At 39.4% G+C, this 25,479-nt stretch overlaps 1 protein-coding gene across 1 annotated transcript in view; it reads left to right on the forward strand.

Moving 5' to 3' along the window:
* The window catches only part of LOC139338666 (dynein axonemal heavy chain 8-like), a 30,190-nt gene that overhangs the window by 823 nt on the left and 3,888 nt on the right, over positions 1–25,479 (forward strand). Inside the window, exons 3-79 of the mRNA XM_070973887.1 lie at positions 472–556; positions 875–1,026; positions 1,420–1,606; positions 1,827–1,990; positions 2,209–2,385; positions 2,468–2,581; positions 3,600–3,707; positions 3,810–3,911; positions 4,028–4,174; positions 4,261–4,458; positions 4,567–4,643; positions 4,758–4,857; positions 4,975–5,094; positions 5,188–5,323; positions 5,453–5,640; positions 5,712–5,792; positions 6,073–6,189; positions 6,504–6,620; positions 6,811–6,949; positions 7,089–7,195; positions 7,278–7,384; positions 7,459–7,552; positions 7,685–7,808; positions 8,112–8,284; positions 8,379–8,505; positions 8,592–8,827; positions 9,168–9,272; positions 9,376–9,489; positions 9,590–9,652; positions 9,791–9,891; positions 10,033–10,170; positions 10,411–10,651; positions 10,772–10,971; positions 11,199–11,352; positions 11,448–11,611; positions 12,037–12,139; positions 12,288–12,392; positions 12,608–12,769; positions 13,098–13,322; positions 13,433–13,605; positions 13,708–13,886; positions 13,991–14,178; positions 14,279–14,365; positions 14,456–14,563; positions 14,642–14,776; positions 14,884–15,045; positions 15,149–15,395; positions 15,692–15,933; positions 16,041–16,181; positions 16,274–16,505; positions 16,641–16,783; positions 16,889–17,023; positions 17,113–17,235; positions 17,367–17,580; positions 17,664–17,773; positions 17,862–18,025; positions 18,109–18,301; positions 18,394–18,516; positions 18,605–18,735; positions 19,215–19,368; positions 19,562–19,726; positions 20,694–20,920; positions 21,024–21,142; positions 21,244–21,347; positions 21,460–21,636; positions 21,723–21,890; positions 22,096–22,311; positions 22,501–22,638; positions 22,718–22,845; positions 23,019–23,190; positions 23,286–23,441; positions 23,526–23,681; positions 23,767–23,949; positions 24,233–24,338; positions 24,432–24,684; positions 24,961–25,151; positions 25,238–25,359. Of these exons, the coding sequence (XP_070829988.1) occupies positions 472–556; positions 875–1,026; positions 1,420–1,606; positions 1,827–1,990; positions 2,209–2,385; positions 2,468–2,581; positions 3,600–3,707; positions 3,810–3,911; positions 4,028–4,174; positions 4,261–4,458; positions 4,567–4,643; positions 4,758–4,857; positions 4,975–5,094; positions 5,188–5,323; positions 5,453–5,640; positions 5,712–5,792; positions 6,073–6,189; positions 6,504–6,620; positions 6,811–6,949; positions 7,089–7,195; positions 7,278–7,384; positions 7,459–7,552; positions 7,685–7,808; positions 8,112–8,284; positions 8,379–8,505; positions 8,592–8,827; positions 9,168–9,272; positions 9,376–9,489; positions 9,590–9,652; positions 9,791–9,891; positions 10,033–10,170; positions 10,411–10,651; positions 10,772–10,971; positions 11,199–11,352; positions 11,448–11,611; positions 12,037–12,139; positions 12,288–12,392; positions 12,608–12,769; positions 13,098–13,322; positions 13,433–13,605; positions 13,708–13,886; positions 13,991–14,178; positions 14,279–14,365; positions 14,456–14,563; positions 14,642–14,776; positions 14,884–15,045; positions 15,149–15,395; positions 15,692–15,933; positions 16,041–16,181; positions 16,274–16,505; positions 16,641–16,783; positions 16,889–17,023; positions 17,113–17,235; positions 17,367–17,580; positions 17,664–17,773; positions 17,862–18,025; positions 18,109–18,301; positions 18,394–18,516; positions 18,605–18,735; positions 19,215–19,368; positions 19,562–19,726; positions 20,694–20,920; positions 21,024–21,142; positions 21,244–21,347; positions 21,460–21,636; positions 21,723–21,890; positions 22,096–22,311; positions 22,501–22,638; positions 22,718–22,845; positions 23,019–23,190; positions 23,286–23,441; positions 23,526–23,681; positions 23,767–23,949; positions 24,233–24,338; positions 24,432–24,684; positions 24,961–25,151; positions 25,238–25,359 (11,517 nt within the window). The remainder of the gene's footprint in view (positions 1–471; positions 557–874; positions 1,027–1,419; positions 1,607–1,826; positions 1,991–2,208; positions 2,386–2,467; positions 2,582–3,599; positions 3,708–3,809; positions 3,912–4,027; positions 4,175–4,260; positions 4,459–4,566; positions 4,644–4,757; positions 4,858–4,974; positions 5,095–5,187; positions 5,324–5,452; positions 5,641–5,711; positions 5,793–6,072; positions 6,190–6,503; positions 6,621–6,810; positions 6,950–7,088; positions 7,196–7,277; positions 7,385–7,458; positions 7,553–7,684; positions 7,809–8,111; positions 8,285–8,378; positions 8,506–8,591; positions 8,828–9,167; positions 9,273–9,375; positions 9,490–9,589; positions 9,653–9,790; positions 9,892–10,032; positions 10,171–10,410; positions 10,652–10,771; positions 10,972–11,198; positions 11,353–11,447; positions 11,612–12,036; positions 12,140–12,287; positions 12,393–12,607; positions 12,770–13,097; positions 13,323–13,432; positions 13,606–13,707; positions 13,887–13,990; positions 14,179–14,278; positions 14,366–14,455; positions 14,564–14,641; positions 14,777–14,883; positions 15,046–15,148; positions 15,396–15,691; positions 15,934–16,040; positions 16,182–16,273; positions 16,506–16,640; positions 16,784–16,888; positions 17,024–17,112; positions 17,236–17,366; positions 17,581–17,663; positions 17,774–17,861; positions 18,026–18,108; positions 18,302–18,393; positions 18,517–18,604; positions 18,736–19,214; positions 19,369–19,561; positions 19,727–20,693; positions 20,921–21,023; positions 21,143–21,243; positions 21,348–21,459; positions 21,637–21,722; positions 21,891–22,095; positions 22,312–22,500; positions 22,639–22,717; positions 22,846–23,018; positions 23,191–23,285; positions 23,442–23,525; positions 23,682–23,766; positions 23,950–24,232; positions 24,339–24,431; positions 24,685–24,960; positions 25,152–25,237; positions 25,360–25,479) is intronic.

The following is a 25,479-nucleotide window of genomic DNA, read 5'->3' on the forward strand; positions in this document are numbered from 1 at the left end:
TTTCCCAGTTTTATACATAGTTTGATGTAGGTAAAAATGTACACTGTTGCTGATGTTGAAGTGATTAATTACAAACTTTTATTTGCACAAGTAAAAGGTCAGATGTAATAAATAGCTTAATGTATTTAAATGTGGACCAAACATATGTTTTGATTGTCCAATTGGGTGTGTTATTGGGATTTTATAAATTTAATGGGCGCAAATATAATTTTGGTAACCTCACAACCTAAGTGCAGGCAAAATTGTGTGCACCCCTGTAACCTCTGGCGCCCCCCAGTGGGGGGCTCGGACCCCAGGCTGGGAACCACAGCTGTATATTATCGTTGAGGCTCTCAGCAGTCATGAGTTTGGGGAGACATTTTATTTTTCAGAAATGTTTCTTTTCAAGATGACAGGAACACTGTTTTTGGTCTGTCATGCCTATGTTACTATCTACATGCTAATGTGTGTCGTTGTTTTTATGCTGAATAGCTGGCTGCTTTTGATGATTTCTTCGCCAAAGGAGGTTGTAAAACCATTTCCTTTGTATATCAAGAGTCTGAAGCCCCAGGAAAAGGTAGGTATAGATCTAGAAAGACTACATTTTTGAACTATCAAACTTAAAGGCAGCATGCCACATTTATTTGTCATAGGCTGTCCTTCCAGTTTTAAATGTTATGTAGCATTAGTTTTAAACAGCACATGACTTTAACAGATAACCCATGGGTCTTTCTGGTTGCTGTATGTGATAGGAAGGTTCCATTTTTAAAGTCTTTCCAAAGTTCACTGAACTCAATGGATTGTATTAGTCAGTATACAGGTGAATGCTCTAACTAGTTTTACAGGTGTTTCCTAAATTTTCATCTGTTCAAAAGTCATTTGGATTTAATTTCAGAGTGTGGACGCTCATATCCAGAGACTACCAAAGGGGGGAAAATATTGAGGCTGTTTTTAGCCAATTTGTCTGAGACATGCCTTACAGGCATTTGCTGCTCTTTCACACGGACTAGAGTGGACGTTCCTGTGACTTCAGAAAACATCCATGAGGTAAGACAGTTTTGTATAAGTAAAGTGGTACGTTTCTGTAACTGTAATTCTCTTACTGTGTGCTAGGTGCATTTTTCTGTAGAAGATTTATTGTAGATATGGAACTTCACAGAGAGATTCATAGATCATTGATTGATTGAGATTGTACAGATTTTTCAGATCTTGGAAATATTGGGATCAAAATTTCAATGTTTTACTTGGAACACTTTCAACCAGTCAACTAATCTGCATTCCATGTATTCACTGGAAAAACGTAGCAGCTCCTGTCATTGAAAACACATGTTGCGTTACCAAAGAAGATGTTCACTGCTGATGACCACATAACTCACACTAAGCTAGTTTTTGTTTTATGTCTTTGGAGTTTGATGGATGATCTTATTTTGTACTTTGTAGGAAATCCTCTTTTCAATGGTCGATGCCAGAGATGGCCTCCTGAAAGGAATAAGTAATGCGTTCAACTTTCTGCTACCATCTCTTGACGCAGCACAAAACTGGGGTGTCTTGGATAAGTCTAGACACGGAGAAAAAATTAAAAAGAAGTTCAAGTACACCATAAAGCGTTGTCTTGACTCCTTAGATGGTAAGTCATATTTTTTCATGAAGATGTCAGCTGCATAATTGTTGAGTCTGTAAAGTTTTGGCATTTAGGGGGAATTCTCGCTGTAGCATTTCGTCACCATTTTGTTTGGCAAATCATACTTGATTGCTTTAAAATGATCATTTGTTGCATTACCTGCTAATACTGATTCTTAAAGTAGTTATGATGATCTTGCGCTTTGTCTTTCTTGTTTGTACCCCAGACATCCAAATGAGCACTGAGAGTGTTGTTCATCTGAATACAGTCACAGATGTTGACCTCTCTAAATTGGCCTCCCTTGAAGATATGAAAGTTGCGGCTGCCAACTTTGACATGGTGCATCAGCTAGAAGAAATTCTTCTGCAATGGTACAAGCAAATCGAGCAGGTTGGTAAAATTAAGATTTTATATTGGTTGTTATGATGCTAATAGGGGGTCACCTTTATGTGTACAGAAAAAATCAAAGATCCGAGAACCAACACTCAAACAATACAGTGTCATTCAGATACAGTCTGAATCTTCCTGAGTCTTATTATAGATTAGTTGAATGAATTGCTGCTCTATAGAAGGAAATTGTGACCTTCCTCTCTATTCATAATCATCAGGTCCTGATAGAAAGTGATCAACTGAGGAGAGAGGTTGATTCTGCAGGGCCACTGAGTGAGTTAGAACACTGGAAAAAAATGTCTTTCAGGTTCAACTCTATCATCAATCACATTAAAGGACCAGAGTGTAAAGCTGTGGTAATGGTGCTCCATATCAGCCTTTCCAAGATTATGAAGGTGCGAATGCTTGACTTGAAAAATTCTACATTTCAGTTTTGAAGAATCAAAATTGAACCTTTTCAACCTTGTACTGATGTAGATGTGGCGGGAGTTGGATGCCAGGATCACAGATCGCGCCAATGAGGCAAAAGACAATGTAAAATTCTTGAACACACTGGAGAAAGTCTGTCAGCCTCTTTACAGCTGTGACCCGGTATGTATAAATTGACAATAAATTGGTGTTTTACCTAGTCATGTCTAAGAAAAAGGTTGTATTTGTTAGTACTGAATGAGAATGTCTCTATTACATAATTTTATACATGCAGCAAAATGTAGCACAAAATGTCTGCAAAAATAGCATTTTGAAAGTATTCAAAAAAGAATGCCCTAAGCTTTTTTTAAGGATCTAAATTATATATAACTAATAACTATAACTAATATAACTCTAATTATATGTATGAATCATTTATAGTGTTTTTTACATTCTACAGAAAGGGTTAATTACAATGTGAAATAATTACATAAAGCAATCTAAAACTCTAAATCTAAAGTGAACCATCTGAAATGCGGCTCGTGTCTGCAGCAGGTGTAGGTTAAATCTTGATTACAGTGACCTCTAGTGGATATTGGTTTATAATTGAAGACACAGCAGCCACAATGCCGACCTGACCAGGATCACTAAACACACATTTCAATATCTCTCTTACATATATCCAAATACACACACACACACACACACACACACACACACACATACATATTTGAACTGTGAAATAGATAACTTGCAAGCCAAGCCAAGATCCCCATCTTATGTTGTACAATAACTGACATTTCAAAATAGCATGTACAAACTATATACTATACTATATACTATTATATTATTACCTATTAATTAATTTTCAAAAAATAATCTATTATTGTATACACAATCATGCATATAAACACACAGGCCATATTTAACAGATTTCCATTAAAATACTCAGTAATTACACACATCTAAAGTTATTGCATTATGTTTATCATTATTACAATTATTGCGACTATTGTTTCATCCTTGTTTGTTTTGTTTTATATATGTTTCATGCCAAGTTTTGTCTGACAGAACGTTAAGTGTAACGTGTATTAAGGAGACTTTGCTCCATATTTGTCCATTGGAAGATTAAGAGACACCAATAATTTCCATAGACACTGAATATTGTAGATAATATTGATATATATGAATGTGATTTCAGGTCACCATGATGAAAAGTGTGCAGAACATCCTCAACGCCATTCATATGATTTACACTGTCTCACTGTACTACAATACAAATGAAAAGATATCTGCACTGTTCATCAAAGTAAGTGTATTGTATTCCGTCTGAGATAAAGCTGTGTTTAAAAAAATCCAAGGATCTAGTTTGCTTAATCAAACTCTAATTGCTTTCCCGAAAAAATTCCAGGTCACAAATCAGATGGTTACAGCATGCAGATCATACATTACTGACAATGGCAAACGTCTAATATGGGACCAAGATCCTGAGGATGTCATCAGGAAAATGCAGGTAATGATGACACCTACCTGTAAGAATAACATCTGTGGTATCATTGATGAGCTTTGAATATAACACATGCTGGCATCACTGTGTAACTGCTTAAATTCATGTTTTGTCTTTGGCAGCACTGTATCTGCTTGTACCAGGAATATCAGTCTTGCTTCCAGAAAACAAAGACACAAACAATGGGAATACCTGGAAAGAGGTCCTTTGAGGTCTCAGAGATGCAGATTTTTTGCAAGTTTGAGTGCTTCTGCAAGCAGCTGGAGAAGGTGCAGTCCATGCTGACTTTTTAAGTTTGAATTACATTATTTCCACAAGGCCTTACCATGTAACAATAAGCTCTTCTCTTTTGTAGATTTTACAAATAATTGCACTGTTCAAGACGTTTGAATCTCTTGGAAGATCAAATATTGAGGGCATTCAGATTCTGGCCAGACAGTTTCACACAATATCCATGAATCTGAAAAGGAGTCAGTATGATCTGTTGGCTCCAAAGCCACTTGAATTTGACAAGGATTTTTCTAAGTTTATGCTTCAGATCTACCACATTGAGGTACTGTGTGCATTGTTTATTGTCCTGCTCTCTCCATCTCTCTGATGTCTTCAGGATTGTTTCCAGTGTACATGGTCATATCATAATTTTGGCTATCCTTATTTACAGAGCCAGCTGCAGGCATTCATGATTTCACACTTCTCAAACATAATCTCATCCCAGCAAGCTCTAAGCCTATTACAACGGTCAGGATAATAAATATAGTAGTATAATCTTCAGAATGCACTGTAATTTTGAAACTGAATGATTTGGCATTTTAATCAGAAAAGTCACAGGTCTCCTTAATTTTTTATTTGCAGTTTTCAGAGGCTGAACATTCCTTGTCTTGACTCAGAAATTGACAGCATCTTGGGTCGTATTCTACAGCATTATGCCTCAGAAGTAGAGTTTGTGAAGAAGGTATTCCATTTTCGTGCTTGAGTAGATACAGAGAATCAATTCAACATGTATTGTCAAATATGAAATTTGACGTTTTGATGAAATGAACGGTTCTCCTTGTTTAATTTTTTTTCACAGCTCTATAACAAACAGAGAGACGACCCCCCATTAGCCAGAAACACGCCTCCTGTGGCTGGAAGGATTGGCTGGGCTAGACACCTTTACAAAAAGATAGAGGAACCCATATTGTACATACAAGTAAGCTGAACTTTCTCCCACTAAAACAACTTCAACTATTTCATTATTGTGCTTAAATCTTTTAACATTGACTGTATCTGTTGTCATCAACAGAAAAACTCTGACATCCTGTGCAGCCCTGGGGCACAGGAAGTGATTCAGTTGTACAATCAAACTGCAGCAGCTTTAGTAAAGTTTGAATGTGTTTACCACAGAGCATGGATGGATGAAGTGTCAGAACTAGATTATGGTTGGTTTTCTGGCTTTGACTGAATATTTCGATGTCCTAGTTTGCACACAATGCCCCTTTTTAGGTTGTATCATGGGATTCTGTTAATATGCGATTCAGATGCTTTCTTCTTATTCTGTTTCACAACAGTCTTGAATGTTACACTGCTAGTTCGTCACCCAACAACTGGAAAATTCCTTGTCAACTTTGATCCTAAAGTAACTGAGGTCATTTCTGAGGCTAAGTGCTTGTTGAAGATGGGTCTGGAGGTTCCAAGCCAGGCTTTGCGTCTGGTCAAGATGGAAAAGAAAATAAATGCCAATCACCACAGACTACAGGTAAATAATACATTTTTTCACAGATGGATGGGTTACCTTAATGTAAAATCTTGTATTCCTTCCTTTTATAGACCATTTTGGCAGATTATGAATCCACTTGTGAGAACATACCTGTGGACTTCGCCAGCTTGATGGCTTCAGAAATAAAAAATGTAAGCAGTTTGTTTGTACAGTACATTTAGAAGTTGTCATGTTCACAGAAACAGTTGAAGTGTTCATCTTACTTGCTTGGCTAGAAAAGAAACCACGTGTGCCTTCTGTGAGTAATGTATAAGCCTGCAAATGTGAAGCTTGCTACAGGCAGTGTGAATATGTGCGGTTTTGTCACATTTGATATTTTTATGGCTTTTGTGTCTTAGTTACTATTTCAGAGTTCTTCAGTGCTTCCACACTTGCTAATCTTTTGCTATCATGTTTTTGGTAAATTGCAAGGTGGAATCTGTGCTTCGCCATGGGTCAGTGCTGCTCACCTGGTCATCCTTCCTCCTGGACGAGTTCTTCCATCGTGCTGACACTGCTTTGTTTGAGCTCAAACATCTTGTCAAAAAGGTATGGTACTGAATAAGAGCACTGAGCCAAATGTTAGCTGTCTTTCCTTTTCAGATATGGATATCGCTATAAAATACAGTAATTTACGTTTGTAGTAACAGTTATAATTATGAAAAGGATTAAAAATCATTTCATTCAATATGTTTTAATTTCTTGTTCAGAGGGATTATTAATTAACCTTTGGCGAATGGTTGTGAATCTGCATTGTAATAAATGTCTATTAGCATTGCAGCCACACTTAAACCCTTCAGGGATTCCTAAAAATACTTTTGCTCAAGGGCAATGTTACTAGTTACCGTATTTCTTTTTGTCAGGTGCAGTATATCTTAAAGATACAGATTGATGATGTCCTTAAGGATATCTCAGAGACTGTGCTGATTGAGCTCCCAGCTCATGTGTCTTCACTCCAACACCTGATTGACCACAGTGAGGTGATCACCTTCTTCTTTTCATCTTCCAAACCAAAGCATGTTTTTTTTTTTTGTTTTTTTACTATTTTACATCAAGGAAGACTGAATTGTTAATGTTCTTGCATTAAATTAATCCTTAATCCTTGAAGTGACTCTAAATTATATTTTTATAATAACAATGTACTTTTGTATCCTTTTTTTTTTTTTTCAGAATCAGTCTAAGGAGCACACAAAAACACTGGACAACAAATGCACCCGTGTTAAAGCAGCACTGAGGGAGCTGAATAATGTGTTCAGCGCCATTTATCAGTCAAAAGGCACCAAGACGGCTGTTCAGGAACCTGTTTCAGGTGCTCTTAAGTCACAGTTTTAAGTGTTGCGTGCAAGTGGAAATAATATAGATGTATTTAAATAACAGTCATACAGCATCCCAAATTTGAATATATGCATGTGTGCCTAACTTTTTATTTTACCCTTTGAACATTTTAGGACAGAGGAGTGTAACATTCTCAAGAGAGAGCCAGAGGACCCCTAATGAGGATGAGGGACTTAATTTAGACCATCCAGATAGAGATAATTTAATCAAATTTGAAAGGGTATGTTTGCTAACCAACACCAAACGTTTGCACAATATATCAACAAATGTGTTAATGCCTAAAATAAAAATCTTCATTTCAGGAGTTTAAGAAGCTTTATGAATACTTCAGTGCAAAGGTATTTGATGCACTGTTCAGAACAACCAAACTCTCTCTGGACACCCTGAAACGGAGAATTTGTGGCACTCAGTAAGTACGTCTGTGTTTGTCAGCATGTGAAAAAAAAGGCCAGTATTTAAGAGGAATGATATGATCTCTTGCAGATCGACGTCAATAAGTGGGAATTTCAATACTTACCAGAAGTCTACGATGGTCTTGCTAATAAGATCTGAAGTCCAGCTGGCTAAACCCAATGTGGTGAGTTTCAGACTATTCATTGGGGGCCGGTTCCAGTTCACGCTTTACATCTTGGGGCGGGGGGGGCCTTGAATTCCTTGCAAATCTTGTTAAGCAGAAATGATGCATCTGTCTGATATTTGTTGTCATCAGGTGATCATTCCCACTGTAGATGAAATCCAACTGGCCATAAATCGACTGATCGACTTGGTGTTGGCAGTTAGCAAGGGTGTTGCATGGCAGCAGCAGTACAGTCATGATGCCACAAAGAACACAGGTAAGCCATTGTCAGCATGCACATGGATGAAAAAAGCTGAAAGGCAGTATATGAAGTCAATTTTAGTGGGTTAAGTTGTTCATTTGCTGATGTCCTTGTTTTAAGAAAGTCAAAAGAAAATAAGAATAGAAAATAGAAAATATTATTTAATCTTTTTTTTTTAATCTGACGGTCCAGCATATAATAAAATCAGTCTTCTAACAATATGTACAACACTTGAAAAAGTTCCTCCTAATTTAATGTGTAAACTTAATGAAGAACATCTGATTTTTCTGATTTTGTGTGTTTGTGATGATCTCATAGGTGGAGAAAAAGAGAATTTCCATCACATAGTTGTCGAACACGATGACATCAAAAAGCTTGTGTGCATTCTGAAATCAGCCATCAGCTCCCAGAGAGGACAAGTGACTGATATTCTAAAACTGTTCAGTCCTTTCAGAGTGATCTGGGATGAGGACAGGAGCCTCAAAGTCAAGGTTTGTTTTCCTGCAAACATGACATGCTCTTGTTTGTAATTTTAGATAGAAATGTTTTTTTCCTTATGATAATATTATGATTATCTTTTTAAAGGAATTCATGGACAGCAATCCTTCCTTGATCCATATCAACTCGGAAATCCAGCATTACGACTCGGTTGAACAAGAAATTGATGACATCAAACCCATCATTGTTTTGGGGTCAATTGAATTCTCAACAGGTAAGGTAGCCATAATGTGCTTTAAATGTTTTTTAAAAGGTTTTTTTTAAATGGTGAGGGTTGAGAATCGTATGTCTTGTACACAGAGCAGTTAAAGAAGTTCTTGAAAATTGAGACCAAGGCCTGGAAGAAACTCCTATGCAAATACCTGAGGGCGGAGAACAAGAAGAAAATGATCGACACCAGCATACATACTAAGAAATACCTCACACAGCTATCTCTTCCTGTGGCTAATCTGGAAGATGTGCGTCGTGCCATGGGGGCCCTGTCTAAGCTTCGGGATGCTGAAATACAGACTGATATGACATTGATATCCATTGAGGTATGAATAGCGCAATAATTTGTGCTATTAGTGATGAGAGCAGTTGGAGTTTGGCATTGTGGAAGATAAGAAATACACGATGGACTGAGTAAATTGCTGACTTTGCATGATCTATGGGGCATTATCAGTGAAAGTTATTGGAGACTTTGCAATGATTATGATTTCCATCTCCATCAACAGTTTGTATGCTCATAATATTTGCAGTTTATCATAGCTTGTTCAGAAATGTTTTTCATTGTCTATTTCAATTCCTACATTCATTTTCCTTCTTAAGTTATCCCTGCAGCTTGATTTATGTAGCTGTCAAATAATGATCTTATCATGGTGTTATATTGTACAGGAAGCCTGTGAAATTTTGATTAAATATGAAGCGGAGGAGAGCAAAGGGGAAGCAGAGGGGGTGCACAAGCTGCGGCATCGCTTCGCAGAGCTTCAGTCTAAAGCTGTTAGTATCATCATTACATTTATGCTTTTTTGCTTTGGGATTTTATAAAGCGTTCTCCTGTGACTCAACTGTGATCTTGGATTTTGATTCTTGACCTTTCCAGAGGTCAGTGCAGGAAGAGCTCATTCGTATGCAGCCCAAGTTCAAACAAAACCTTCTGGAGTGTGTTGCCATTTTCCAAAATGATGTTAGCACTTTTATGGAACAATATGATTCAGTAAGTAATATGTAAATCTCTGTCTCATCACTTTTCAATCAATCAATCAATAAATTTCAATTGATGTATTAAATGGCTCATGTACAATTTTGCTTTTTAGGAAGGCCCCATGGTTGATGGAATAGCTCCCCAGGAAGCCAGCCGCAGGCTCCAGATCTGTCAGGTAACACTTTGAATTGACATAAAACTATGCCATATCTGTCATCTGTTTAAACTGGTTGTTTTTCCTGCAAAATTAAATACAAAAATACATCAGCATCTTGCTTTTCTGAGATTAGATTCTATTTGATATTTTACTCAGGTTAGATTTGAAGAACTGTGGAGAAATTTCAACACATATACCTCTGGAGAGCAGCTTCTTGGCTTGCCAGTCACAGAATATGACTGTCTACGGAAGAAAAAGTGTGTTACTACTCCTCAAAAGTTTACCCTTCATAACCAGATCATTGAAATCCTATCAATACTTAGTTATGGTGTTAATCTTTATGGTTTGGTAGAATATATTCAAACTAATAGATCTTTGATTTCCTATGAATACCCCAGAAAAGAGCTTGACCTGCTACAGAAACTCTATGGCCTGTATAATGCAGTGATGAGTAAGATTAGCGGGTACTATGGCATTCTGTGGACGGATGTGGATATTGAGAAGATCAGTGCAGAACTTATGGAATTTCAGAACAGGTAATTCAAGTATTGTTAATTCTCCCCAAATTACAGAAACAATTTACTGTGCAAGGTGATTTTTTTTATTTTGATTGAGCTTTTAGGTAGGCATGTATCAATATGAAAACTTTACCAAACATAATACAAAATTATCTCTATAATTGCTGTAAAAAGTGAAAGTTGTCAAATGTAAGTAATTAAAACAAAAAGTACAACTGTTATAATTGCATAGACGTCAATGATTATCCTTTTTTCTAGGTGCCGAAAGCTACCCAAAGGACTGAAGGACTGGCAAGCATTCCTAGACCTGAAAACGACTATTGATGATTTCAGTGAGTCATGCCCTCTGCTTGAGATGATGGCAAACAAATCAATGATGAGGAGACACTGGGACCGGATCACAGACCTGACCGGGCACCAGTTTGAGGTGGAGTCCAATACCTTTACCTTGCAGAACATCATGGAAGCACCCCTGTTGAAGTACAAGGACGATGTTGAGGTTTGGTGACAGTTTGGACACTGTGGTCACAACCACACTAATTTCTTGCCACAATATTTTGTCTTACTATTTCACTCACCCACTTAAGCTTGGCTATTTTTTGTTGCATTTGTACTGTAGGACATCTGCATATCAGCTGTGAAGGAGAAGGATATTGAAGCCAAGTTGTTGCAAGTGAAAGAAGTGTGGTCTGGGCAGATTCTGAGCTTGATGACATTCAAGGACAGAGGAGAACTGATGCTGAAAGGGGTAGAGACAGCAGAGATCCTCACCATCCTGGAGGATAGTTTGATGGTGCTGGGGTCACTAATGAGCAACAGGTACAACAGAGAAAACACTGACATGTAATTAATAACAAATGAAACATTTAATCAAAAGAAAGGGAAATACTGCTGATGTGTAGACTGATGTGATGATAACTAATTATTCCAAGAGGAAAATATGGTATTGATGCAGATAGTTTTGGCTCCATTTAAACAAGGTATCCTTTCAGACAGGTATCCTTAGTGTGTCTTGAGGAACTTGAGTCCCTGTCTGCCTTTTACAGGTACAGTGCCCACTACAAAGCAGAGATACAGGATTGGGTCTCCAAGCTTTCAACGTCATCTGATGTCATTGAACAGTGGATTATTGTGCAAAACCTGTGGATCTATCTGGAGGCTGTGTTTGTTGGGGGTGACATAGCCAAAGACCTGCCACAGGTATAGTTCATGCGTTATATCTTTACATTCTGTAAGTTACAATGTTGAGCTCCTCCTTAGTAAAATGCAAAATTACCAAATTTTTCCCAATGTAGGAGGCAAATCGTTTTCAGAACATTGACAAGACCTGGATTACGATCATGCAGCGAGCCCAAAAAGTCCCAAATGTAGTGGAGTGCTGTGTGGGTGATCCAATACTCGGACAGCTTCTACCAGATCTTCAGAATCAGCTGGATTTCTGCCAGAAATCTCTGGCAGGGTAAAGCTTTTAAAGTTTTTAAAGTTTATTACTTTTTGCTGGAAATCTGTAAGGCTAAATACCTTTTTCTAAACACTTTCCTATCTAGTGTCATGTCATTGTGTGACTGTGTTTTAATATCAGTGGCCCTAGTTTTCCTGCATATTGCTGCTGTCACACTTTTCAAAAGTCACATAGAAGTATGATTACTTTGGAACATCCTCACTGCAAAGTTGTTTTTTTCAAATCAGTTGTATTTAATGTTTCTTTGTAATTTTATATCATTCATTTTTGCTTCAGTGTTTTCCATTCAAGCATTGTCATCATGTAATTGCTTTTGATTTATTTTTTCTTCATATAATTTTGGTTACTCTTCATGCTTTGTAAATGCTTTCCTGCTGCAGTTGATGCAGATGAAGTGAAGATGATGTGATCTAACTCAACAGGTACCTTGAGAAAAAGAGGCTCCTGTTCCCACGGTTCTTCTTTGTGTCTGATCCTGCACTCTTGGAAATCCTCGGACAAGCCAGTGATTCCCACACAATTCAGGTTAGATCCTTGATTTTCTGTATAAAAAAATTTAAGCTGATAAACTGTAAATTGTTTTAGTAGTAATGTGATTTAGTAGTGTTGATGTCCTGAACTTGTTTGGTAAATAAATGCAGTCAAACTAATTACAGGTGCAATTATTTTTCAGTCACATCTGCTTGGAGTGTTTGACAATGTTAATGAAGTGGAGTTTCATGCAACAGAGTATGACAAGATTTTGGCTGTCATTTCACAGGAGGGAGAGAAACTACCGGTATGTAATGTCAGTTGCATCTGCAGATCGTAACTGCAATGTTTGGAACTGTTTCTCTTGATGTAAAGCATTTCGTTGCTGCTGGCCTGCAGGCGTGTCGTGTTTTGTTTGTGAAAAAGTTCTTTAAGATTGTACTTGAGTAAATGCACTTTGTTGCTTTCCTGCACTAATCACAAGTATCGTATAGTATAGTTAATTTGTGCTTGTGGTTTTAGCTGGACAGACCTGTCATGGCACAGGGACCAGTGGAGCTCTGGCTCGGGGAGCTATTGTTACAACAGCAGGCTTCATTACACTCTGTTATCAAAGCTTCAGATCTAGAGATCAACGATGAAGACTTTGACCTTCTGTCTTTCCTCAACAAGTTTCAAGCACAGGTCAGAAGACAACAGTGTGGCTGTCAGTAAAAATGTTTAATAGGTTGACAGTTGTCATGCTTAGTAGCACCGTAATACCTCTGAGATATCGGGTCATATCAGGTGTACTAGGCTTGGATAGTGTATAATTATGTTTATGAGAATCCAACAAATCAGAAAGCTAGCAACAGATGTTAACCTTCATTAACATTAGTGGTGCTTTAGTTGTTTCTTAGTGCAGAATGGCACCGCAACTAATGTATATTAGCTGATACTTGCATCTTACATTTAGGTTATTCACTTCATGAGATGCAACTTTTAATGCATGGCTTTGCTCTTAATTTTTTAGGTGGGCTTGCTTGGGATCCAGATGCTTTGGACAAGAGATGCAGAAGAGGCACTTCGCTATGCTGAAGATGACAGGGAGATCATGCCTTTTACCAAACAGAAATTCCTAAATCTGCTCAGCATACTCATTAAACAAACCACCCATGACCTGAGCAAATTTGACAGAGTCAAATATGAGACGCTTGTCACAATTCATGTGCACCAGAGTGATATATTTAATGACCTAGTAGGTTCTCTGAGAAGTCTTACTTCTGTCATGGATTCTTTTTTATTGTTGACTGGCTGTTTCTGTCATGTACGCAATACATTCAGGTTGACATCCTAATCTGTCCTCAGGTAAAAAAGCGCATTAAATCTGTCAGTGACTTTGAGTGGCTGAAGCAGAGCAGATTTTTCTTCAAGGATGACTTGGATAAGGTCATTGTGTCCATCACTAACGTCGACTTCATTTATCAAAATGAGTTCCTCGGCTGCACTGACCGTTTGGTAATCACCCCTCTGACAGACAGGCAAGAAAAGACAAATTTGATTTGGTTATATAATAGCTGAAGGAACTTTTAATACAGTCATTAATTCCTAAATTGAATTGGAGAACTACTTCTTATCCACAGGTGTTACATCACACTGTCCCAGGCTTTAGGCATGAGCATGGGAGGAGCACCCGCAGGGCCAGCTGGCACTGGGAAGACTGAAACTACGAAAGACATGGGTCGCTGCCTTGGCAAGTATGTAGTCGTCTTCAACTGCTCAGACCAGATGGACTTCAGAGGACTTGGCAGGATATACAAAGGTATCCCAGGCAATGAAACAATTAATTCAGCAGTGTGATGTACAATATCAGTTATCTCAAGATTGTTCTAATGTTTTTTTTGTTTGTTTGTTTGTTTTTTTCAGGTCTGGCGCAGTCAGGATCCTGGGGCTGCTTTGATGAGTTCAACAGAATCGACCTTCCAGTGCTTTCTGTTGCTGCTCAGCAGATCTATATTGTTCTGATGGCACGCAAGAAACACAAAAGCACTTTCATCTTTACTGACGGAGACTGTGTGGATCTGAATCCAGAGTTTGGCCTATTTATCACAATGGTAGGATAGACAAGTGCACAGAAATCTCATAATGAACACCTTAAAACTAGGTAGAAAACATAGCTATGCACTAGGTAATATGTCATCATTCTATGTTTAGAATCCGGGATATGCAGGTCGCCAAGAACTTCCTGAAAACTTAAAAGTGCAATTCAGGACAGTGTCTATGATGGTACCAGACAGGCAGGTGGGTTAAGGCTGCTTTTGCTGAGAAGTAATAATTTTCCTTTTGTTCTAGTCTGAACAGATGTCACCTCTCCACTGTTGTCTTTGGCAGATCATCATGAGAGTCAAACTAGCCAGTTGTGGATTCAATGAGAATGTCATGTTAGCCCAGAAATTCTTTGTCCTTTATAAGCTGTGTGAAGAACAACTTACAAAGCAGGTGAGGATTTTACGTCCAGTGCTTAGTCATTACTTTGAATGATTGGCCTACTTACACTCAACCTCTGCCATTTGTCAGGTCCACTATGACTTTGGCCTGAGGAACATCCTGTCCGTGTTAAGAACTCTGGGTGCCAGTAAAAGAGCACGGCCCAATGACACAGAGTCCAGCATCGTCATGAGAGTGCTGCGTGACATGAATCTTTCGAAACTCGTATGACAGGAACTCAGTGTTGACCATCAGGGATAATATAATACATTTTGGAGATATTGTACTGTGTCAGCAGATACTTTGTGGGTGAAACTGTCTGTATGTTTCAGGTGGATGAGGATGAGCCCCTCTTCCTTAGTCTGATCAATGACCTATTCCCTGGTATCCAGCTGGATGGGAGCACATATGTTGAACTTCAAGCTGCTGTTGGCCATCAAGTTGAGCTTGCTGGCATTGTCAACCACCCTCCATGGAACCTCAAGCTGGTTCAGGTACGCCAGAGCCTCTTCATCTGTGTGCTAAGCTCCTTTTGTGATTTGTGTCTTATAAAGTTATTGTTTGGACCATACCATACTAATATGTTACTGTTCACAGCTTTATGAGGCTTCGCAAGTGCGTCATGGCCTGATGACTTTGGGCCCAAGTGGAGCTGGGAAGACCACAGTCATCAAGATTCTCATGCGAGCTCTGACTGAATGTGGATCCCCACACAGGGAGCTGCGCATGAACCCCAAAGCAATCACTGCACCACAGATGTTCGGTCGTCTTGATGCAGCCACCAATGATTGGACCGATGGGATCTTTTCCACTCTGTGGAGGAGGACACTTAAAGCCAAGAAAGGTTTGTAACACAAAATTCAGTGCACATTTAAACTAATATTCCTCACTTTATATAGCACATTGCCTTTATGGAAATGTTCTTGCACTAACCAAAACACATTATTGAATTTGAACGACAGAACAATATGGAGCTTGTTGTAGTTTAAAAATATATATACTAAATCTGCGTATGATTGGTTGACACCTAGAAAGGTTAGGGATATCACCACCTGTAAAAAGTGGGCTGTCCTTGAACAGAACAAAGCATAACTGAAAATGTGCAAGAGAGTGGTGATGGCTTTAAAATGTAAACTTCAGGGGAATTCATATGGATCGTGCTGGATGGCCCTGTGGACGCCATATGGATTGAGAACCTCAACTCTGTGCTAGATGATAACAAAACGCTGACCCTGGCTAATGGTGACCGCATCACCATGTCTCCGTCCTGCAAGCTGGTGTTTGAAGTGCACAACATGGATAATGCCTCCCCTGCAACTGTGTCTCGGGTGGGTATGGTCTTCATGAGCTCCTCAGCTCTCAGCTGGAGACCCTTAATCCAGGTACAGTTGTTTTGTTTAAATCATCAAGGGAGAGAGTGTTTGCAGAAAAGAAATAATGCTTCTTTTACAATGAAGTGCCTCAGTGGAACATGTGTTTTGTGTTGTAGGGATGGGCTCACAAACGCAATGCACAAGAGGCAGAGAGCTTTCTAAGTTTATATGACAAGGTATTTGAGGACGCTTACTTATATATGAAGCAGAACCTAAAACCCAAAATGGAGCTTTTGGAGTGCAACTATGTAATGCAGGTATGTATCCAGATTCGGGAATTAGATGTTGGCTCTGAATTAGATGATTGTTTCATGAAACACTGAACTATCACAATATGATTCATCCTCAGTCTGTCAATCTGCTGGAGGGTCTTATCCCAGCCAAGGAGACAGGGGCCTCGGCTGGTAACAAACACCATGAACGCCTCTTTGTCTTCAGCCTGATGTGGAGTCTGGGAGCCCTTTTGGAGCTGGAGGATCGGGACAAACTGGAGGCTTATATTAGAGCTCATGACAGCAGCCTTGATGTGCCTCAAACACAGCCAGGAGAGACTATGTTTGAGTACATGGTCAACCCAGGCGGTACAGTAATTTTATACATTCAACACCACCTCTATACCTCTGTCATTTTATTCGGTTTTTAAGGGAGTGTTTGAAGGCCTGTTTTATTGTGGGCATAATGTACATATGACTAAAGTATGTATGCCGACTTTTCAGGTGAATGGTGTCATTGGAATAACCATGTGGGGGAGTATGTCTATCCAACTGACCATGTGCCAGACTATGCCTCCATCCTTGTGCCAAATGTGGATAACACAAGAACCTCTTTCCTGTTGGAGACTATTGCCAAACAGCGCAAGGTGGTCTTGTCTCCTTTCTAGGATAACATATATTTCATTGTAAAACATAGTTGCTTTTTTTGCTTCAAGATATGTCTGTGAAAGAAAAATATTGTGTTTGTACAGGCTGTGCTGCTCATTGGTGAACAAGGGACAGCTAAGACAGTGATGATAAAAAGCTACACAAAAAAATTTGATCCTGAAACACACCTGTCCAAGTCCCTGAACTTCTCATCTGCAACACAACCACTGATGTTTCAGGTACAATATTCACTATGTGTTTTTGCATGGCCTTATGCAGTTCTGAATCGTTTTTTGTTTGTCAAAACCTTTTTTTTTTTTCATTACAGCGAGCAGTGGAAAGCTACATTGAGAAAAGAATTGGCAGCACCTATGGACCCCCCGGGGGACGCAGGATGACAATTTTCATTGATGATATCAACATGCCTGTTGTTAATGAATGGGGAGATCAGGTGTTTATATAGCAGTTCACACACACACACACACACATATATATATGTGTGTGTGTGCGTGTGTGTGTGTGTGTGTGTGTGTGTGTGTGTGTGTATGTCTTAATAGCAACTGTATATGACTGTCTGACCAGATCACCAATGAGATAGTACGCCAGCTGATGGAAATGAGTGGCATGTACAATCTGGACAAACCAGGAGACTTCACCACTGTTGTGGATGTGCAGATGCTGGCTGCCATGATTCACCCTGGTGGTGGAAGAAACGACATCCCACAAAGACTGAAGAGACAGTTTACTGTTTTCAACTGTACTCTGCCATCCAACACCTCCATTGATAAGATCTTTGGTAGCTGTCTCTAAAATGATTTATTTTTTGTTGACTTGATTTTGTATGAAACACTTCAGTTATTGTTTTCTTTCTTTCTGTAGGTATAATCGGCTTTGGATATTTCCATACATGCAGGAACTTTAAGCCTGAGATTTCAGATATGGCGAAATGTCTTGTGTCTACTGGGAGGATTTTATGGCAGTGGACAAAGGTAATCATTTGAAAGATGATGTGAAATTGATTACAAGGATAAATTTGTTAATGAGGACATGACCTGATTTGATAATTTCACATTGAAGGCAAAAATGCTTCCGACACCATCCAAGTTCCACTACATCTTCAATTTGAGAGACTTGTCCAGGATCTGGCAAGGAATGTTAAACATTAAGGCTGAGGAGTGTAATGATATCCCCACTCTCTTGGCTCTTTTCAAGAGTGAATGTACAAGGGTGATTGCTGACAGGTACAGTGCTTACATACAGAAAATCCCCTTTTAAGTGCAACAAAAATGTCAAAAAGGTAAACTGAAATGTTGTTTGGTTTTAGGTTTATTTGTTCTGAGGACAGAGAGTGGTTTGAGAAGGCTGTATGTCGTGTGATTCAAGAACATGTTGACCCCAGCCTTGTCCCAGAACTTCATCCTGACCCATACTTTGCGGACTTCCTGCGAGATGCCCCTGAGCCCACTGGAGAAGAAGATGATGATGCTTGTTTTGATGCCCCCAAAATTTATGAACTGGTATGAACTCGATATTTATAGAAGTGTAAGATATTTGCACTGTAAATGCAGAAAACTGTCCCCTTCATCTGAGCACACTAACATTCTTCCAGGTGCCAAATTTCGAGTTCTTATCAGAAAAGTTAATGATGTATCAGGCCCAGCACAATGAGGTCATAAGAGGTTGCAACCTAGATCTGGTTTTCTTCACGGATGCCATGACTCATCTTGTCAAGGTCAGACTAAAAGCCGATCAGACTGATCAGTATCCTGTAGAGCAAGCTGTAAATAAGTCTTATTTATTTGAGATTTGCCTTCCTATAGATCTCACGAATCATTCGAACTGACAACGGCAATGCCCTGCTTGTGGGAGTCGGAGGATCAGGGAAACAGAGCTTGACTCGTCTGGCATCATACATGGCTGGATACAGTATCTTCCAGATCACACTGACAAGGTAAAAACAAACAGGAAAACATAAAACTGCTCTCAGCGTTAGTGAGGCAACGTGGACGAGGGTGGTATTGCTTTAACAAGACAAATAAATACAGTGTGTAAATACAGTGAAATCTTGCTAAAGTCTCTGCGGTTTTGTATTTTGTTGTGAAAGGTTTGCAGAAAGGCTAGCAGTGAGGTTCTTAAATGTTTGAATGTAATCATGATTAACTGTAAAATTCATTCATTCATTGTTCACAGCAAGGTCATTTTGATTAGAAACAAAACATTTTCAAAGACGCACAACTTTAAAAACAGATCTGTTGAAAAGTAATGGAATAAGTGTCTCATGAACCCATGTCCTGGTGGTATTTCAGATCAAGTTGTCCCACTTTGTGCATTTGTTCCTGTCATTGTTTCACTGCATTCATAATTACAGGACAACATACAGGATATACTCAGCGTTTGTTTCTTTGCCTGTTATCTTTGTTTTCCCATCAGAACATACAACGTAAGTAATTTCATGGATGACCTGAAACTGTTATATAAAACGGCTGGGGCTGAGGGAAAAGGCATCACCTTCATCTTTACGGATAATGAAATTAAAGATGAAGCCTTCCTTGAGTACCTCAACAATGTTCTTTCTTCTGGAGAGGTAAGGACTTCACTTCAAAAGTAAAACAATTGATGTCTTTGAAGCCCCAATCCATGGTCAACCAAACCTGCATTTAGACAGTGTAGTTCAGAACTTTCCAATTTATTTCCACTGAAGCAGTGTATCATTCCTATATTATAGAAACAAAGAGGACAGACAAAAGCTTTTACTGATGTGAATTGACTGTGTGCAGGTCTCCAACCTTTTTGCCAAAGATGAGATGCAAGAGATCTCCCAGAACTTGATCTCTGTGATGAAGAAGGAGTTTCCTCGTGTTCCACCAACTTTTGACAATCTTTATGACTACTTCATATCCCGGGCCAGAAAGAATCTGCATGTGGTTCTTTGTTTCTCGCCAGTAAGTTAAAACTTTGTATATTCATTAACCAAAAGTGATGACCCAATAGTACTCGGATACTTTGTTTCCTTTGTATTTCTCTGCATCTTTATGTGTGTGTGTACGTGGTCACCTACTGTATTTTCATTCTTTAATGGCCTGTATTTGTTCTCTTTCATGCATGACAGGTTTAAACTGTTACAGTGTGTTCAGACCAAATGCGAAGCAAATTTTGCAGAATCATTTGTGGTTGTTGGCCACAAGCACTGGCAGGCACTGACCCAGTATGTGCGTGTGTGTTCAGTTCAGCCTCTGAAGTCAGCACTCACCTGAGACCTTTTTCTCTGTTTCCCTTCAGTCCCTCTTTTCCCCTCTCTGTATGCTCATGAAGAACAGTACATTTCCCCTTCAATGAGTTATTCAGAAAGGTTAATTACAAACTCCTGACAGTGGAGGCTGGCACATCGCTGCTGCAGACGGGTTGTAAAGTCAGAGTGAAGATGAGTCCATATTTAATCCCAAAGGTTTAAAAATAGAGTCTGAGCTCTCCTACCGCTGGTAAACGCCTCCGGATCACAGCAGAATCCAGTCTGACTTCGAGCATTTATTCCTCCAGAAGCTGCAGTTCTGCCTTCAGCATCCTCCTCCAGAGCTCCACATTGCAGCAGCTGTCTGTCTGTGTACCGCACCTCTGTCCCTCCACTTCGCCCTGTCCTCCCCAAAGAACACTTGACAAAGGCCCACAATGTGCAAATTTTACTCAGTTTAATATATTCAACTTGCACAAATATGGGAATTATGCAAATTTTGCATATTTGTGTCGCATTATTTGCCTCTTTCACATCACCTTTGCATTGACTTTTGTCTGTAATTGCACTGCACAAAAAAAATTGTTTCGCATTTGGTCTAAATACACTATTATATTGTCCATGCACCCCTGCATCAATGAATATTCTCATTAGAATTACATTGTGTGTCTCCTTGACAGGTGGGGCAGAAGTTTCGTTCCAGATCTCTGAAATTTCCAGGGTTAATTTCTGGCTGCACAATGGACTGGTTCACACCTTGGCCCAGCGAGGCTCTGGTGGCTGTGTCCAACTATTTCTTGTCAGAGTTTCCTGTGGTTTGCTCTGCTGATGTGAAGGCCTCTGTTGTGACCACCATGGGTATATATCACGACAAAGTATCCACTATCTGTGAAAGCTACTTCGAAAGGTATAACAAAAAGTCATCTGTGTTCACACTCTTAAATTACAGTTCTTTATATCCTGATATTCTCAAACTGTTGACCAGAAACATATTTTACATGAACTTTCAGGTTCCGTAGAAGGACTCATGTCACCCCTAAATCCTACCTCTCATTTATCAATGGCTACAAAACACTCTACACCGAAAAGTACAACTATATCAACACACTAGCAGAGCGCATGAATGTTGGTAAGGAAGTTCAGCAGCACGGCTTTGATGTGCTACCAAAGATGATATGTGTGGACACCTTAGCAAGGGAAAGGATTTTAAAAGGTGTTACTCATTTTCAGGGTTGGCCAAACTGAAGGAGGCTAGTACATCTGTTGCTCAATTATCCAAAGATCTTGAGGTCAAAGAAAAAGAGCTGGAAATCGCGTCTCTCAAAGCTGAAAAGGTGAATAATACAGGCCCCAGTCCTTCCCAGGCGTGCACAAGTATGTATAGATGATGGATGGAGAGTTAGTGTAACTTTTCTCAGATCAGAAGCCCTTATTCCATTCATATAGGTGGTGGCGGAGGTGACAGTCAGCGCTGAAGCTGCTAACATCATAAAGAATGAGGTCCAGGTTGTGAAAGATAAAGCTGCGAAAATTGTGGAGGGAATTGAGACAGAGAAGGCTATCGCAGAGAAGAAGCTGGAGGCAGCCAGGCCAGCTTTAGAAGAGGCTGAAGCTGCACTAGATGTGAGCTTTGTATGATTTGAACTCACTTGTATAGTTACACCATGCTGTTTAAAGTGCATTACATGATATTCTTAAATGTTTTACAGACTATCAAGCCTGCAGACATTGCCACTGTCAGAAAATTGGCCAAGCCTCCACATTTGATAATGAGGATTATGGACTGCTGTCTGCTTTTATTCCAAAAGAAGGTGGACCGTGTCTCTATTGATCCAGAACGGCATTGTCTTAAGCCATCATGGGGAGAAGCACTGAAGGTAACTGAAATCATTTTTCTTCAATTTCAGTTGTTGGAATTATTGTTCCAAGTACTCACAGCCAGCATATTATGAGCACTTTCTAAGAGCCCATATGGAGAGGTATGGCTGTTGTCTGTTTGTAAGTTCCAGTGTCAGTAGTGTTAATCAACATTGTGAAGTTGCTAATGGCTCCCTTTTGTCAAATGTTCTGTCTACCCTTTAGCTTATTAGTGGCACGGGTTTTTTGACCTCCCTCCAGCAGTTCCCAAATGACAAAATAAATGAGGAAGCAGTAGAACTGCTGCAGCCATACTTTGACATGGAGGATTACACAATGGCAAATGCCAAGAAAGTGTGTGGCAATGTAGCTGGTCTGCTTGCATGGACCCGGGCAATGGCCACATTCTATAGCATCAACAAGGAAGTGCTGCCGCTCAAGGTAAAGTTTGCCTTCATCATGGCAGCTATTGTATTTTGCAACGTGCATCTGGCATAGTTGACAGTTGTACTTTAATACTGGGTTCAAAATGTTGTATTTTAAGGCTATTTTAGGGTGTTCATATCCATTTCACTGTCTACTGTGTCCCCTGTAGTTTTGTGAACTTCAGTGTCATTTGTCTGTGTCTAGGCTAACCTGGCCGTTCAGGAAAGACGACTCAGTGTGGCTAATAATGAGCTAGAAAAGGCTGAGGCTCAACTGGCCAGCAAGCAAGCAGAGTATGACAAAGTCGAGGCCAAAGCGAATGCTGCTAAGAAAGAGAAACAGGTGTGGTTCAACATTCATAATGTCATTTACTTTAAGATGGAAATTGAAATTGTGGAACTTCAAATATCATATTTTTCAGGATTTGTTCAATGATGCTGAGATGTGTAAGAATAAAATGCAGGCTGCATCTGCACTTATTGATGGACTTAGTGGAGAGAAAGTTCGCTGGACAGAGCAAAGCAAAGAATTCAAATCGCAGATCAACAGGTACGTTACAAAGAGAACTGAATTTACCGTTGAAAAATAACATTTGCAAGGGACAAACAAAATTTAGGGGATGTTTATTATTGTTATAATTGGGATTGGCTTTTTCAGGGGAGATTTGCAATTTATTGTATTGGAAGTGTTTAAATGAGGTCATCTGCTTCTGTTCTTGGCAGACTTGTGGGTGACGTGCTCCAGCTGACTGGCTTCTTGTCTTACTGTGGGCCATTCAATCAGAATTTCCGCGATATGTTGTTGAAGGACATCTGGGAGGCAGAGCTCAGGAGACATAAAATCCCTTTTACAGAAAACCTCAACCTCATTTCTGCTCTGGTGGACCCTCCCACTGTAAGAAAAAAATGATTTTAATTGTACCTCACTATTAGCCACACAAAAATCCGTTCATGTGATGAAACGCATTCACACTCGCGTTTATGTTTAAGATAAGTGAGTGGAACCTTCAAGGACTCCCAGGAGATGACTTGTCCGTGCAAAATGGAATCATCGTCACAAAAGCAACAAGATACCCCCTCCTCATTGATCCCCAGACTCAGGGAAAGGCTTGGATTAAAGAAAAAGAACAGACCAACGGACTTCAAGTACTCAATAAAATGCAATGGAGTTGTGCAATTTTCATTCCATTTCATTGTTTGGTATGGAATAATCTTCAGTCCCTCTTTCAGGTGACATCGCTCAACCACAAGTTCTTTCGCACTCATTTGGAAGACTGTCTGTCCTTGGGACGTCCACTGCTCATTGAAGATGTATGTGAGGAGCTGGACCCTGCCCTTGACAATGTTCTTGAGAAAAACTTCATTAAATCTGGGACCAGTTTCAAGGTAATCAGACGTAATAGCCACTTCAAATCAACAATGCAACTGTAAAATGTGTCCTCTCTTGAATTCTTGGATTTGTCTTGTGTAGGTTAAAGTGGGAGACAAAGAGGTAAATGTGATGGATGGCTTCCAGCTCTATATAACCACCAAACTGCCTAATCCAGCATACACCCCCGAAGTCAGTGCCAAGACATCCATCATCGATTTCACTGTAAACATGAAGGGCTTGGAGAACCAGCTCCTCGGTCGCGTCATCCTTAAAGAGAAACATGTAAGTGTCTATTTTTTTCCAGGTTGAACAAAAGAAGTTTTCCTCACATGGATATATTTTTAGCTGTAAATAATACAATACTAATTGGAGAAAACTGAGTGTTTTAGAGGCATCACAAGGCAGCCTCCAAACAAGTCTGTTGTGTTATACAGGCTGAATCAATATTTTCTCTTATATCACCTTGTTATTACAGTATTGAGCATGCAATATTGATCTTGACTTGGACCATGTGAATTTTACCTGCAATGATAAACTGTGAGAATTATTTCCATTATTTTAATAGGAACTCGAGGCAGAAAGATTGAGGCTAATTGAGGATGTAACTGCCAATAAGAGAAAGATGCAGGAGTTGGAAGACAACTTACTGTACAAACTCAGCAGCACAAAAGGTACAGCAGTAACTGGAGTAGGTTAATGCCATGCCTGTAATGTATTTGTATGTTTCTAAAAATCAAAACCTGTCTCTGTTTGTGTGATTAAAGGCTCCTTGGTGGATGATGACTCCATGATCGGCATTCTTAGTACAACTAAGCAAACTGCTGCTGAAGTTAGTGCAAAGCTTACTATTGCCGCAGACGCAGAGTTGATGATCAATGAAGCTCAAGCAGAATATCGTCCTGTTGCCTCCCGAGGCAGCACCCTTTACTTCCTCATCACAGAGATGAGCATGGTCAATGTCATGTACCAAACCTCGCTGGGTCAGTTCCTCAAAGTCTTTGACCAGTCACTGGCAAGGTATGGTTTCATCAAATCTGGTTTAAGACGTGTGTTTGAGCAATCTTGACGTTTGTTTTGAGGAATGAAACGTGACTGTAACAGCTGTTGTACTATGGGCCTTATATTCCACACTGTGTTAGAAATTTAAATAAATTAAGCCAGCCATGGCTTAGTCTAACAACCAACAACTTTGTGTCATAGCAATCTTCACCTTTACTTTGTCATTTTATCATATTGAGACACCTTTTGCATTCTGTTTCTGTCTCTGTTCTTATCATGAATATGCTTTTGCAGGTCTGAGAAGTCCTCTAAAACTCAGAAGCGAATTTCAAACATCATTGAATATTTGACGTATGAGGTGTTCAGATACACAGTGAGGGGCCTGTATGAAAACCACAAGTTCATCTTCACACTCTTGCTGGCCCTCAAGATTGATTTACAGAAAAAGAAAATAGAGCATAACAAATTTCAGATTCTTATTAAAGGTAAGATCATCTTCAGTGCTGTAAAATTTTAATGCACCTCTTTATGGTATCATATAAAATGATAACATCTTTGAATATACAAACAGGTGGTGCAGCTCTTGACCTGAAAACCTGCCCCTCAAAACCATTCAGTTGGATCCTGGATATGGTGTGGCTAAACCTGGTGGAACTCAGCAAATTGCTACAGTTCACTAACATCATAACACAGGTGAGCTTAAGTTCCATGCCATATGTGACCTTAATTGTCGCTATTGACGCATTTTGAACGTGTACAATGAAAACATAGAGTCTGCGCACTGAATAATGCTGCCAAGAAACTTTATTAGTA

This window comes from Chaetodon trifascialis, chromosome 11 (genome assembly GCF_039877785.1).
Source record: "Chaetodon trifascialis isolate fChaTrf1 chromosome 11, fChaTrf1.hap1, whole genome shotgun sequence".
Lineage (NCBI taxonomy): Eukaryota > Metazoa > Chordata > Actinopteri > Chaetodontiformes > Chaetodontidae > Chaetodon > Chaetodon trifascialis.